The 15,386-nt window shown below is 40.4% G+C and overlaps 2 protein-coding genes across 9 annotated transcripts in view; one reads left to right on the forward strand and one right to left on the reverse strand.

Moving 5' to 3' along the window:
* Positions 1 to 933, forward strand: part of CAPN3 (calpain 3) — a 44,737-nt gene extending 43,804 nt beyond the window's left edge. For 3 of the 4 annotated variants that reach the window (XM_088797159.1, XM_019725413.3, XM_088797160.1), the window contains one exon: positions 306 to 933. In XM_088797159.1, the coding sequence (XP_088653285.1) occupies positions 306 to 332 (27 nt within the window). In that variant the 3' untranslated portion in view covers positions 333 to 933. The remainder of the gene's footprint in view (positions 1 to 305) is intronic. The other variant, XM_074327871.2, reaches the window with a different exon arrangement.
* A 515-nt stretch (positions 934 to 1,448) lies between these two features.
* The window catches only part of ZNF106 (zinc finger protein 106), a 61,700-nt gene continuing 47,762 nt past the window's right edge, over positions 1,449 to 15,386 (reverse strand). For all 5 annotated transcript variants that reach the window (XM_088797157.1, XM_019725407.3, XM_019725406.3 and 2 more), the window contains 8 exons: positions 13,691 to 13,807; positions 11,171 to 11,362; positions 10,619 to 10,681; positions 9,476 to 9,595; positions 8,591 to 8,662; positions 7,519 to 7,590; positions 5,724 to 5,870; positions 1,449 to 5,414 (listed from right to left, as the gene is read on the reverse strand). In XM_088797157.1, coding sequence (XP_088653283.1) covers positions 5,358 to 5,414; positions 5,724 to 5,870; positions 7,519 to 7,590; positions 8,591 to 8,662; positions 9,476 to 9,595; positions 10,619 to 10,681; positions 11,171 to 11,362; positions 13,691 to 13,807 — 840 coding nt within the window. In that variant the 3' untranslated portion in view covers positions 1,449 to 5,357. The remainder of the gene's footprint in view (positions 5,415 to 5,723; positions 5,871 to 7,518; positions 7,591 to 8,590; positions 8,663 to 9,475; positions 9,596 to 10,618; positions 10,682 to 11,170; positions 11,363 to 13,690; positions 13,808 to 15,386) is intronic.

The following is a 15,386-nucleotide window of genomic DNA, read 5'->3' on the forward strand; positions in this document are numbered from 1 at the left end:
TCAGTGAGGCAGACTGGACCCACGGCGTGCTCCTCTCTTCCAAATGGTGGCGGAGGGATGCAGTAGAAAGGAACATAAAGGGAAGCTCAGCGGGGAGTTTGGCCTGTGGGGAATGGATATGAGGGAAGACTCCACAGGGCCCTCAGTTCCTTCCTAGCAGAGATCTGGGGGAAGGATGCTGCTTCTCAGAAAGCCTTCCCAGTGTCTGACATGCTGAGGCTGTGCCTTTCCCCTGCCCTGTAAGATATCTCGGGCTGAGCCCTCTTTTCTGGTTTGCGTTCTGATCGTGGGACTTCCTCTTTCAGTGGCTGCAGCTCACCATGTATGCCTGAACCCAGCTGGTCTCAGCCAAGGCCAGGCAGGATCACTCAGGATTTCAACTTCACCCGGCAGAGTTAGAGCCACTCACCTGAAAAGGACACGGTAGCTGTACCCCCAACAGACCTCCAGGCACCTCATCGGTCCTGTTCCTCCTCCTCTACTTCACTCCCCACTCGGCCTCAGGGCATCTGTCCATCTGTCATGCCCAGACTGACCCCTTAGTTAAGGAATGAGGGAGAACAATTTTGTCCCTTTGCCATATGGAGGCACGTGTCTGTCTGCCTCAGCTCGTTGTAGCCCAGATGAGAGCTTCCCTCGGAATCTAAGCAGCCTCAGGTCTGAAGCAAATGCTCTCCTTAGCTTGCCCTAGGCTGTTCACAGAGCATTTGCCAATGGCACTTGGTACTTCCTGTGCTACAGCCCTTTGGCACCTTTATGTTCTCCCATCCACAGGACAATAATCAAACTAGCACTTGCTTCTGTCCGGCTGTTTCAGGATGGGCCTGCTCTGGAGTAAACTAGCTCAGTCAAAGAGGGCTGGATACTTTGCCCTGACTCAGAGGTTTGGCTGCCTTCTGAAAAAAGTTGATTTAAATAAAGGCGTATGTATAACTGGTTCTATCATGTTTTGTTTTCTCACATTTAGCAGACAGCCACAGCGGGGCTGAGAAGCTTCCAATCTTACACTCATCACGTAGAGAGAGCCCTAGTTTCAAAATACAACAAAGGAAAACACACATTCACACATAAAACCCGAACCCCACTTTACTCATGCATATTGCTATTTCTTGAGCATAGAAATCACTCAGATACTTTCCAAGATATATGAGAAAAGGAAGAGGAATGGTTGTTGGTACATATTTAGAACATCAAAAATAAATGAGTCCTCTATACTTAGAGGGGCATTTACCTGAGTGTTATGGAGCAGAAATGTAGTTTTTAATCTTAACTCCTCCCCTAATTGACCTGTGTATGACCTTGAACAAATCCTTAAATGTGGCTGTTTGCCAAACTATCTGGCTCATGGTCTGTGGCTTATCTATAACCATCTTGTGATTTCCACCCTTCTTACTCTCTATGCCAACACGAAAAAGAACGGGTTGGCTATGAATATGCAGATAAGGTAATGAAAGGAAACAATTAGTAAAAGTACTTTATTTTACTCTTGTATTTGCTTTATATCTTCTTGCTTTACAAAGTTATGAAGTTCACAGCTTTTATACCAAAATGTAAGAAGGCTAAGCTATTTGCTTATAAACATTTTTTCTGTAGTCAAATATCATTCGATTTCATTCTTCTACTCCATATTCAATATAGGAAAAAAAATTCAGGTATCTGGGTTCTGGAGCAGCTCTAGGGCATGTATTTATTTATCTTAAGCAGGAGAAAGATCTTGAACAGCCTTTCCTCCTTGACCCCCCCTCCTCCAATACATTTGGGCTACTACCTTAAATTTGAGATCTGGAAAACTTTAGTCGCCATGTGACCTAGCAGTGCCACATACTTGGGAGGTGGAGGTGATGTGAGAGGTTACTTTCTGATTAGTAGGTTTGGTTTACATCAGGATTGCACATCCACCTGCGTATGGAACTCACTATAGCCCAAATCACGTCTACCACAGCTTCTATTCCTATCCATTAGACATCTTCTCTGCCATCCTGAGGACCATGATGATTTGGGGCAGGGACAAAATCACTATTTCATCAACATGGCAGGCATGGCCTTCAAAACAGGTCTAGGAGCTCTCCGTTAGGTAACAGGAACAAAGTCTGTAAGTCGGCGTATATAAATTGCAGTTATTTGAGCAAACCAGAGGGAACGTGCTGTTCAAATCTCACTTCACAATATACTTTGATCTTCCCTCCAGTGAATTATCTTCCATAGAGCACACCATACCATTCCACTAAATGTTGTACATCTACTCCGACCAAACCATCCACATACCTAGTCACTAAAGTTGTCCACTGTATAATCTACCCCCCAAGAAAAAAACCCAAAAACAAAAACAAAAAAATCTTTGTTGGGCAAATAACCACTTAGACAGCAGTGATATTGCCTATAACTTACAGGTAGGTCAGGAGCTAAACACTCAACTGCTATTCTGAGACAGAAAAAAAATCTCCCCACAAAAGCAGGAGTGTAGGAGCAATGATGTTCTCTCAAATTCAAGTAACATCAGCTCAAGATAATTCTTTGTCCTTCGAGTTTTGTTTGCATGTTGTGTTTAACTGTTTATCACCGAGTAGAGGAGTATGCCAAAATACATTTTGAACCTGATTAAAAACTTGAAGTGACTGATATTTTATCAGAACAAACTGCCACTAAAACATTAGCATATGCACACAAAAGGATTTATACTGTGGTTTCCCTGGCTTCTGGCCGTTAGAAGTAGGCACACGTTGCTAAAAACAACATCCTAAAAGATGGCCTCCAACTCTTTATAAGAAATGAGTCAGGTTTTGTCAGGTCATGTAACAGTTTCCTTTCTTCATGCAGTACTAAATACCAGTCAGTGCAAATCCCTGAGCCACAGCTCTTCTCTAAGGGGAGACAGAGGGCCAGAATCAGTCAAGACACTGTAGAAGACTTACAAACAGCCGAAGTTCTGCATAACTGTCAAGACACTTAGAAGTAATAACACACAACTACACATAAGCAGCCGAGACGCTCACGGTGCCTTTATTGCTAAACGGGGGCTAGAATAGTGCATTTAGGGTAATACACTAACCTGGAGTTAAATGAATTGTACACATCCTTAAAACAAAGACATGACTGCCACTGCTTCAAAGAAAATGTTGGTGACATGAGGAAAAGTATTGTTAAGTATAGGTGCCCACATGCATACACACGTACGAGGAACATTCATACCCGCGCACACAAAGGCAGACAGACTGCACAATTCTACCAAAGTTAAACTCAGATCAGTTCTTCCTGATTTTACCAGTCTGTTCATACTTTCAAAGGTTCCCCACGATTGCCCAACACCTCACGTACCCCCTTCCTACCCTACAAAGGCTCCACCACTCTCGTCTTTTCAGACATGTCCTCAGGCAGGACAGAAGGGCACCTATGCAACAGAGCATGTGAAACTTTCTTAGCACACTGCCCCACCAACTTGGAAATGTGGCTTCCTTACAGCCCAGAGAAAAATGCCAGGTTTGACAGTAAATCCAAATAGACTTTCCTGGGAAATCACCATTCCCAAACCCAGAGAACAGTCTAGCTCCTCCGGACTAGTATAGGAAACGGGGGTGAGAGGTGGGAAAGGCTTTTTAATCGAGAAACAGCACAAATACTCTTTATGCAATAGGATCCTCTCTCCGGTATCACACAAATCTCAATAGTGTGGTCAACAAAAGCATTTTCCCATTCACAAGGACAGAAGTAAATAGCTTGTGGGGGAGTCAATCAATATCCAGTAGTAGCTCCTAGATTAGTTCTCATATTTTTTTGATCCAGTAAGAACCACCTGGAGCCTCTCCTGGAAAAAAAGAACACATACTGTCTTCCATACAATTACAGGGGGTTCGCATACCCTCTTGAAACCTTTCCATGAACCCCAGTCCCACCCCCATGAGGTCCCCCTGCCCTAGAGCTGGAGTGAAGAAGACATGTGAGCAGATGTCTGTGTGTCCTAACAGGGGTGGAGAGAAACCCGGATGCTCTGCAATCCTAGAAAACAGGAGAAGCCACAGCCCAAAGCCTGGTTCCATGGCACTGGGCTCTTCTCCCTTCCTGTCTCTCTCTCTCTCTCTCTCTGAACAACCTTTCAGAGTTTTGAAAATCCAGAAACAAAAGAATAGAAAGCAAAACTCCTATATCGTCTCTTGAGAGTCCAGAGAAAATCCCAAAATAAAACTCACTAAGGTTTTGTTAATGTGGCTACTCTCAATGGACAGGTAGTCTTTACCTTCACCAGATTCCACTCTTCTTTCCCAGCCAGTGGGAAGTGAAGGTAAGACAATGGTTTCAGAAATCAGTCTTTAAGAAACCTGCTTGAGGCCCTAAAATCTGAATTCAGATGCTTTATCCTAACTCTCCCATCTTGGGTGCTGCAGGGGAGTGGAAAGCATCCTGTGAGACCAGAGGAAGTATCTGATGGCTGCCGTCTACGCACAGCTAGAGAATGAGAGTTGGCAATGGCACAAACTAAAAGGTTTCAAAGCCACAGCAGCCTTGGGGACTCAGAAACTTGGAAAAGGAGATAAAGGCAACACCTCCAGTTCAAACGGCCTGACAATACATGCAGCAGAGAGAGCCCAGGTCTAACAGCAGATTTCCAGGCAGATGTTAGGTCTGCATGCAGCCTCCAACCAAGTACACTAGCAAACTTGCAGAGGTTCACTAGGTAGTGCCGTCCGTAAGGACTTGTCATTATGTGACTTGCTGTCTGAGTTCCTAAAATATAGTCAGCAGAGCCATCGCTCTAGCTGTAAAAAATCTACTTATCTCTCTTTAGCATTTAAAGCCAGCTCTGTCCATCTACGAAGCAAGAGACTATTGAAACACACTGCACATAATTATGAAGACAGGAAACAATTTGCTCCAATTTCAATACCCAGTTATTACAACTGAAGAAATTAAAACTGATCCTAAAAATCTAGCATTTGAACAAACTGGTACTTAAAGGCCTGACTACAGGTTTAAACCATCATACGAACATAAGCTAAAAAAATCACAAACTGAAATTAACAAAAATAGGTATGATTAGGGTCAAACTGGGGAACCAATTAAGATCTGTATCTTTAATAAACATCTGGCGAACACCAGTAGCATAAATGACTATATGCCATGTTGTCCCAGAGGAGTATGGTTCCTTAAAACCTGTTTCAATCTGACAAACCTCCAGCAAGAACTTAAAGTGTTAACCTATCATCCCATAGAGCTGCCCAGACTTATGCTAGTGGTAAGCCTGGCTAGTAGTATTCACTTCCTTCTTCCCTGCTTCACTGGGGAAGGGAAGAGAGTGGCCTGTGTGACGGGCCAATGTGAAATTAGTTGAACTAATGACTTCCCAACATGGGAGGCAAAAAGCTTCATGAATCAATTTTGCTGTCATCCTCAGCATGTCGTTCAATGTGTCCTGCAGCATCCTAGGGAAAAAGGGAAAAGGGCCCGTGAGAGAAAGCAGGTAGGACAAGAGAAAGTCAAAGCCAAGGGGAGCTTCATGGGTACATTCTAAGATCCACACACGAAAGGCAGTTAGGACCCAGCATTCTTCGTTTGAAACCTCGTTAAGCTATCCCCCGAATCTTTGAATCATAATAAAAAGAAAAATTCCTAGACTCTCCCTATGTATTGCAATTCTAAACATTCTATTAATAACTAGGCAAAAAAGGCTCCCAAGCCCTGCTCTGAACAGTCGAATGATCTCAGGTTGACCTCAAGTCCCACTGATGTACCTGTTTGGATCCTTTCCTAGCAGTGAAAAAAGCATCACAGTTCTTCCAGCGACATTTCAGAGTTTGAAAGTTCGGATTCGTGTGGTCAGTCAGCAAATGTTGTTTTAAATGATCAACAACGCCAAATATCAGAGAGCAACCATGCCACTGGAGAGTAACAGAATGAAAGGGTAGGTTAAAAATAGTACTGGAAACATGCAATTAGAGTATTCCTATTTGTATACCACAAATTTGGTGGAAACAAAAAGTAAGCCCCTTATTCTTTAATTTATTCTTGGCTATAAAAACAAAGCCAGAGGCAATCAAATTAATTATCACTATGATGAGGAACCTTAAAAAGATTGGGAAGTCTTTTGACTCTGGTATTTTGAGAAGGCAAAGTAATAAGTTGGCCATTACATCATTAGACAGATAAAGAAAAAGCAAATGTTTATAGACAAGTTATCATAAAATTCAGTTTAAATCGTAGTTATTCTTTATCTTGCCATCATAAAATGGGTGTCTTTGTTCATTTATTTAAAAGACAAAGAGCTATCCTACAATATTGAAAGGGTTGTTTTTGACAATTCTAAGAACTGTTGACTTGTAAATTTAAAAATAAAAATGCCTGATTAAAAAAACATTTGTGGAAATATTTGTTGTAGGAAACAATGTCTGCTGCGGAAGCCTGACTTTACACAAAATCTTTATTATTCTACTTGAATCACAATCTTGCGATGACCTACTTTTTCTTTTTTAACTGTTAACTTTACTTCTAAATGTGGCTCGATTTCACTTGTTAGTCAGAAAGCATAAAGATTCTTTGTCTTGGCTTCGTCTGTCCCTATAGGCTTGCTTGTAATAAATCTTATGATTCTAATTCAACATGTTAATTTCTAAAATGTAATGCAGATTTGAGTTCTTCTTCCTGTCAGTACTATCCCATTCCTCTAGTTTTCAAACCAGTCAGTATTTTCCCAATTCCTCTAGATAAATTAACTCTCTGTTTAGCCTGCATCCTGTTGTACAAGATTTTTGCTTGCCTTTGATGAGAAGATTAAAAAGCAAACACAGTAAAGTGTAAAAAGCTGAAAGGTAATTAAGCTGTGGACAAGCCTAAAATCAAATTTAATAATAGAGAGTGTCATTCCATCAATTCTGAAAAGAAGGTTAGGGTTTGGGGGAAAAGTTCAGTGCCATAAACTTTCCTTTAGTCACTACCAATGTTAGAACTCATGAAACAAATTAAGGCTTGTAAGGAACAGGTGTGCAAGTTTTGAGGGTTCATCACAAGCACCTACCCAAAAATAAAAACCATGAAATTTAGTGTAGAAAACTGAGGTTTAAAAATTCAAGCAGACAGATTTTTGTTTGTCTATTCACCAAAAACCAATGAGGACACAAACCAAACTTTTAATATATATGATCCCTGAGGAATAGGTATAGTACATTGGGCAGGACATGAAAATAAGCACTTCGACTTTTTATTTCATATACTTATGCACTGTTGATATTTCTGTAAGCATGTACTGATTTCATAATAAAGCAAAATAAAAACTATCAGGGAGATAAATATCCTCTGAGTGAAGGATATTTAAATATACATCATATGTAATCTTATAGACTTTTCAATTAAAGAAGTATAGAAGCATTTTACGTATGGTTTTTAAAGATAACCTTCCTTGTCCTGCAGTGGAAGTCATAAAGTAGATGCTTCACACAGAAAAATACTGCACTGCTGATAATGAAGGTCTATCAATTAGCCTAGGGTTGAGCAACTCCTAAGTCTGGTGACAGGAAGAGTTTCACTCCTTACCCAGCAGCGGTAATTCTGCATCAGATTCAGCCTCACGGCCTGAATACTGCCATCATAACAGCCAGTATAAATCTGGAAAGAGGTTTATCATATCAGACCCAAACAACACACAAAAGAGCAAAACATCCTCAAAATAAGAGTCAAAAGCTACTGGTACTAACTGTAATAAATAAAAAAACACCCATACAATAGTTTAGTGGTTACCAGAGGGTAAGGCAGGTGGGGGGCAGGAGATGAGGGTAAGGGGGATCAAATAGATGGTGATGGAAGGACAACTGACTCTGGGTGGTGAACACACAATGGGATTTATAGATGATGTAATACAGAATTGTACACCTGAAATCTATGTAATTTTACTAACAATTGTCACCCCAATAAATTAAAAAAAAAACCACAAAACTAAACCCAAACCAGCCCCAGAATACTACAGTGGGAAAGTATCTTCTAGATCTTCTAGTTTGGACACTTTGAAAATGTGCTCCTTAGAGAGCTACTCTGGGGACCATGGCTGACAGCAAAACTGGGAGGGCTCAGAAGCACGGACTTCCGCTTTAACTGGTGTGGCTCTGGCTTCTGTTGGGCATTATGTACTAGGCATCTGTATTTCATTGAAACAAAGCGCTCTACTGCTCAGAGTCTGAAAAACATCCATTCTGGTTCAACCCCATAATTTAAAAATAACACAAGTTGAGGACTAGCAGGGTGGAGTGAGTGAGTGTCTACTGTCAGGTCTGCTGTAACTATGCCACACTGGCCAAATCTCCTGACTCTACTGCAATGTTCTGTTCGAATCATAAAGTCTCTGGAAAAAGCACCACTCAATGCTTTTTGAAACATCTTCTATTTAATGGTAGTATTAGATTTTCATTGTAATGATTTTTGCTACATTGTAGTGATTGTTGAAAATGAAATATTCAACAATATTACTGGGTTATATCTTGATATTATTATGCCAAGGGATAGAAAGGTAATCGATAACAAGACCTCTGTCATTTTAGGAAGCGACAAGTAGTAACATCAGTTTGTAGAATTTTTAGTAAAAGGTAAATCTGTGGCCTGGCATAATACTCACCATACTTTTATGGATGGTCATACACATAATCATGTCTTTGTGTCCTCCATAGACTTGCAATCGATCATGGGACTTAGGTGGAGGAAAGAAACAGAGTTAGGCTCTTTATACCTCGTGTTTGATAAGCATAGTCCCTGAAGGTCTGGGGCAGATTTAAAACTACACCTGAGGCATCGAGATGAAGCAGCAGTCGCATTTTAACAGAAATATAAGGGTAATCTTTCTAATACCGTGATTCCCCGAAAATAAGACCTTGCCGGACTATCAGCTCTAATGCGTCTTTTGGAGCAAAAATTAATATAAGACTCGGTCTTATTTTACTATAAGACTGGGTACGTTATGTGATGTGACATGACGTGATATGATATGATATGATATGATATGATATGATATGATATAATATAATATAATATAATATATATAATATAATATATATAATATAATTAATATAATATAATATAATTAATATAATATAATTAATATAATATAATATAATATAATACCGGGTCTTATATTAATTCTTGCTCCAAAAGTCGCATGAGAGCTGATGGTCCAGCTAGGTCCTATTTTTGGGGAAACATGGTAAGTACTCCTCCTCAAGGAAGGAGCTGGTAATTGCAAATAAAACCAATTTCTGTGTAAGAATACAGTTGCTATCTGGAAACCGTTTAAATTTTGACACCTATGGGGTGGACCACATATCTCAGAGCAGTGTTTCTGAAAGTGCAGTCCTCGAATCAGCTGCTTCATAATTATCTAGAGCCCTTGTGAAGAATGCAGATTCCTGGGTCCCACCCCAGCCTTACTATGTAAAAAAATCGATACCAACACAAATAGACAACCTCCCCCAAATCGTTCAAGCAAAATACTGGATCTAAATTCTACCTGTAATTCATAGACACGAACAAATTTATCCAGGCAAGCAGTCACCATCACTTTTCCCAGGATATTCACCACAGTCACTGCATGATTGTGCCCTTTATAGATCCGCACAAGCTCACCAGTCTGCATCAGAAGACAGATAAGGGTCACTAGACATTTTCAAGGTACCTGCCCACTTATGATTTTGAACGTGATAATTCTGAAGCTACCTGTACACACATGTACACTGATTTTAACAGAAGTACTTCCACAAGCATTTGTTATATACACAAAATATGTGAAATGTATCCTCATGGAGACAATTTAGGATCACAGAAAGAGAAGGGCCATAACTCTATCTGTATGCATTTTATAGATTTCGAAGTACAGTTGACCCCTGAACAATGCAGGGGTTATGGGTGCCCACTCCTGCACAGATGAAAATTAGCACAACTCTTAACTCCCCAAAAACTTAAGTTGTCCCTCGGTATTTGTGGGAGAAGGGTTCCAAGACTACACCCCCACCTCACCCCACCTCCCACAGATACCAAAATCCTAGGATGCTCAAGTCCCCTCTATAAAATGGCATAGAACAATGCATATAGTTGGCCCTCCATATCCACGGATTCCCAATCGTGGATCGAAAACAGTACAGGTATTTACTGAAAAAAAAATCCATGTGTAAATGGACCCAACCAGTTCAAAGTCATGTTCAAGAGTCAACTGTATTTTCACTTTTATCATTTCACTGGATCTGGACAACAAGTCTCTGGGGACTTGGATTATCCCCAGGGTACAGACGAGGAACTGGGCTGCAAAGAGCTGCCTCTGACCTGAGGAGAGTGCCTCAGCTGTTTTTATTTGTTCTATTTTAAACTACATATCATATCCACTTTTTTAGAGCCTCAGATGCTCAATTTGTCTCAAGTTTAAATGAGGCATTCAAGCTAAACCTTACATAAACTGAGTCTGCCCCCTATTAAAAATTTTGATGAGGTCAGAATTTCTAGGGCGCTCAGTATCATCCAAGAGCTGATGCACAGGGATTATTAGCAAGCCTCTCAGTGGAAAAGCGGCTTAATTTAAATAGTAAGAGGTCTGAGGAACCTTCAAGCTTTAACCACCATTCTATTAAAGATTTCTTTACTCTAAGCCAGCAGGGCTTACATGAATGTTGTGGGCGTGGACTGACTGATCACTGGAGCCGCTGAACACAAGGTCATTCACCACCTTAAAGAAAAAAAACTCAATGAGTCAGATTCGGTATCAGGTTCTGAGTTTCCTCTGTAATTTGTAATGCACGTTGGCGAACCCTAATTTCCACCCTATCTTGAGAGGAGCATGAACTAGGTATAAAAAAATAGTTAAGTTTCTCACATTTTCTGAACTGAAACATATGTCCTACAACCAGATACTCTGATAAACTGACAATGTATTATTAGGTTTATTACCTCTTCAGAATGATTATGAAGTAGCCTAGAAGGGCAGGAGAGTGTAGCTACATTCTACAATAAAATACCCTTTAACTATTTTTAAGTTAACATATTAAAAGAGAGGACATGCGTTGGTGACCCAGGCCTATAGAAAAGGACTGTAACCTCCTTGCCCTTTTCAAGACGACTGTGTTCTAAGTCAGGCATTAGACAGCACAGGGAATGCCATTCAAACACTTCTATTTGTGCCAGACAACGAGCTCCTGCTCTCTTGCACTATACTCGCCTTCATGCAGAGAATCGTTTTGCTGTGTCCCTCCAAAGTTCTGAGGAGGAGTCCATTCCGTGCATCACGTACGCTAATGGTACAGTCGTAAGACCCCACAACCAGCAGCTTGCGGGCGCCTTCCTGAGCTGTGGCAAGACAGCTAACGGCCCGAGGGCCATGGCATTCAAAGATTTCCAGTCGTTTGTTGTTCTGAAAAAATAAGCCACCATTATATGAAATAAAAGCAACTTAGCTGGTAAACCTCAAAATCAACTAACCCATATCACTACCTTGATACAAACTCTAAATTCTATTACCTATAAACTTCTCATACCCACTCCCAATCTTTAACTTCCCAAGCTCTTCCATTCCCATTCCAAATCTCTTTATGTTCATGACTCCCTTCTCCCCCATTCCAGTGGTGGCAAACTCTTACCTTATGAACTCGTTTCTAACTTCAACCCACCCTATCCTGATCATAATTAGAACTTGGTTCTCTTTCTATGCCCTCTCTCACTTCCCTTAAGTTAATGATAATGATCAACCTTTGTTTCACATTCTAGTACATTTCCAGGCCACAGACCCAGGCACAATTTCACGATTTTTTGTCATCCAAAATTTATACAATCTATTTGTCATGGTGTTTCCAAAATTCTCCACGGAGAACTACTTTCTTAGCCAATTTTAGTAAGACTGTCTCATTCTCCACCTTTCTGTTATTCTGATACCCTTCTGACTTCTGCTTCTATGTCATCTGTCACGACATCATTTAGTAGAGTACAGAAGCGTTTATATCCATCAGAATGGCCTGGTCACACCCTGAGTTCCCAAACTTTCCTTTCTCTCAGATTTTAGACTTGCTACCCTCATCCACATACCAATCTTGTTCATAAAGCCTCTCACTTCCCCCAAAACTCTAAAAACGTACTTAAAGTACATGCAGGGGGTAAAACTCCCAGAAACTAAACAAGCACAAAGTGGCAGCTGGGAACCTATAGAGCTGAGCAACGATTTCAGCCATCTTAAGGTGCTGGGGAGACAGATTGATGGTGTCTGGCCCAGGGGTGAATAGGCCCTGATAAAAAGTCCTAGCTTTCTGTTGAGACTCTAGAAACACTGCATTCTAGGAGTACAGGCAAATCAGAAAAGGCCCAGCCCTAACAAGGCTTCAAAATTCACATCTCCGCAGAGACTCTCAGATGTCTGTCTTGAGGTCCATCTTTTCTGGGGCTCCTCAACCATTTAAAGACCATTTAAATTCCCTGTCATCACTTTGCCCCTAAAGTCTTGCTCCTAACTTCTATCTACCTTTGATAACATTAAGCTCAGAAAAGAGAAGAAAATTAGGTAATTATCAAATTTTATCCTTTAAAATATTTGAAAGGTATTCTTCTTTATTTCTATTGCCCTAAGCAAATCTAATCTAGGCCATTAGCACTTCACATCTGGAATGCAAAAGCTTTCACTAATTACCCTTCTGTGATCTGTTCCTGTCAAGTGAACCAAATAACCTGGCACTTGATTACATGTGCTAGATTATTCTAATGTGATTGTAAGCTTCTGAAAAACAGAAATATTTAATTGCATCTCTTATAAGTAGTTCTAGCTAGCATGTTGAGAGATAGTAGATGCTCACTAACATGAATGATACTATAACTGGGTATAACACAGTAAATATTCTAACATGATGTTAAAAGATGACCAGATAACCTTGGGATATAGTGTTACAACATATTAGTAACCAAACCTATCAATTCCACCTCTTAGATTACACCTTCTATCCATTCTCTTCTCTTCACCCTTAGTCTAACTTCTCATGTCAGCTTCCATTAGAAAGCCTCCTAAATGGTCTCCTTGCCTCTACTATTATCCGTATTTTCCAATCTCATCAACTTCAGAGTGCATTTTCTAAAAATACAAATTGGATCATGTCTCTCATACTTTAAAGGCTACAAAATGAAGTCCCACTACATTAATAAAGCACATAGGGCCATCAAGAACTGCTTCCTACCCATTTCCTAAGACTCATCCTGGGGCCTAGCACATAACAGATGCTCAATAAAGGTTTATTCAAATGAATTTATCGTTGGGTTAGAAAAAAAATGAGACCACATGGGCATGAAGGCAAATCTTTGACTTAGTTCCCTTTAAAGAACAGGCTACCCTCATGAAACCCCAGCTCAGTTCCAAACCACATCAATGTCATACTCAAAGGCACTTAAGCTTGTTTTTCATGGTGTCATTCTTAAAATGAGATAGACTAGTTTAACCTGTGACTCATTATTTGGCTCCCAATTGTCAAGCTTGATTTAATTTAGCAGAGTTACGTTTTGGTCCTGGCACACTTGGGTCTGCACAGACAGAACGCAGGATCTTGTTTCACTTACATCAGAAGACAACAGTTTTTGAGTAGCGGCTAATTCTGTTGCTTTCTCACATAAGAAAACAGGAAAATGTCTGCCTTCCACGTCTTCCCACACACACTCACACTACTTTTCAGGGGAATGGGAATTCAGCCTTTTCTCCCCAAGCACGAACCTTTATGTTGAAGGTGACCACAGTGCCATTGGCCAGTCCTGCATAGAGGATTCGCCATCTGCTGTGGAGGCAGAGAACCCGGTCTTCCAGCTGTAACTTCTCCACACACTCTCGTGTCTGATAAAAGTACACAATACCTGATCAGCAGAGGTTAACAGCAAGTAAAATATGAAAATAATACTTGTGAAAGCCAAGTATGAAAGATTCTTATGAGAAGAAAATGCAGCATCCTCTATTTTGTAGATTTTTTGCCTCCTTTGAAACATGTTGCCAAAGACTCTCAAGTTGTAGTTAATATAAAAAACAGATACATATGGTGATGGAAAGACAACCGACTCTGGGTGGTGAACACACAATGTGACATACAGATGATGGATTATAGAATTGTACACCTGAAATCTATGTAACTTTACTAACAATTGTCACCCCAATAAACTTTAATTAAAACAAACAAAAACAAAAAAACAAATACAAATTCTAATAATGTTACTCATATTTCTAATTTGAAATGTAGAAATTCTTCAAAGGGAACTAAGAATTGGGTATCAGACTATTAAATTAAGTAGCTAAAGATAAAGTTAAAGCTGTACTTGACATCTAAAAAGGAAAATGAAGATTATATTAGGTTGGTGCAAAAAGCAATTGCGGGGCCAGCCCGGTGGCTCAGGCGGTTAGAGCTCCAGGCTCCTAACTCCGAAGGCTGCCAGTTCGATTCCCACATGGGCCAGTAGGTGCTCAACCATAAGGTTGCCAGTTCAATTCCTCAAGTTCCACAAGGGATGGTGGGCTCTGCTCCCTGCAACTAAAATTGAACACAGCACCTTGAGCTGAGCTGCTGCTGAGCTCCCGGATGGCTCAGTTGGTTGGAGTGTGTCCTCTCAACCACAAGGTTGCCGATTCGACTCCCACAAGGGATGGTGGGCTGCGCCCCCTGCAACTAGCAACGGCAACTGGACCTGGAGCTGAGCTGCGCCCTCCACAACTAAGATTGAAAGGATAACAACTTGACTTGGAAAAAAGTCCTGGAAGTACACACTGTTCCCCAATAAAGTCCTGTACCCCTTCCCCAATTGAAAAAAAAAAAAATCTTTAAAAAAAAAACAGTAATTACGGTTTAAAAGGTTAAAAATAACTGCAAAAACCGCAATTGCTTTCACTCAAACCTAATAGTTGTATATATAATTGCATGAATCAAATATGTGCTTTTCTGTAATTGATTCTCTATTTTAATAGCTCCCAAACTTCAAACCATTGTCAGGTTAGCTTGTCCATAATTACCCAAGAAGCTTTTAAAATATATAGAGCCCCAAACTTCACCCCCAATCACTAGATACTAATTCAGCAGGCTCTGGAATATGTATTTTTCAAAATTTCCTTAGTAACTCTATGCATATCCAAGTTAAACAAGCACTGGTTGATTTGATCTTCAAGAAACAATTTCCATGAATTTCCAGAAATAGGTTATGCCAGTAAATCTAATTACCTAGAACACGCACAATAGAGCCAGTAACATAGTAAGTGCTCAAGATGATACTAAGCAACTAAAGGCCCAGGTGTAGCTTTTTAGACAGGTTTGGATACAGATGTTAAAATTAAAATGGTTATAAGTGGGTACGATGGGACAAGCTGTGGGTAAAATGACAAAAGCAGTAGGCTGTCAAAGCCTTTTATCTCTTCTCCCAACCTTCTTTCATAC

This window comes from Rhinolophus sinicus, chromosome 3 (genome assembly GCF_057876585.1).
Source record: "Rhinolophus sinicus isolate RSI-liver-muscle chromosome 3, RSI-T2T, whole genome shotgun sequence".
Lineage (NCBI taxonomy): Eukaryota > Metazoa > Chordata > Mammalia > Chiroptera > Rhinolophidae > Rhinolophus > Rhinolophus sinicus.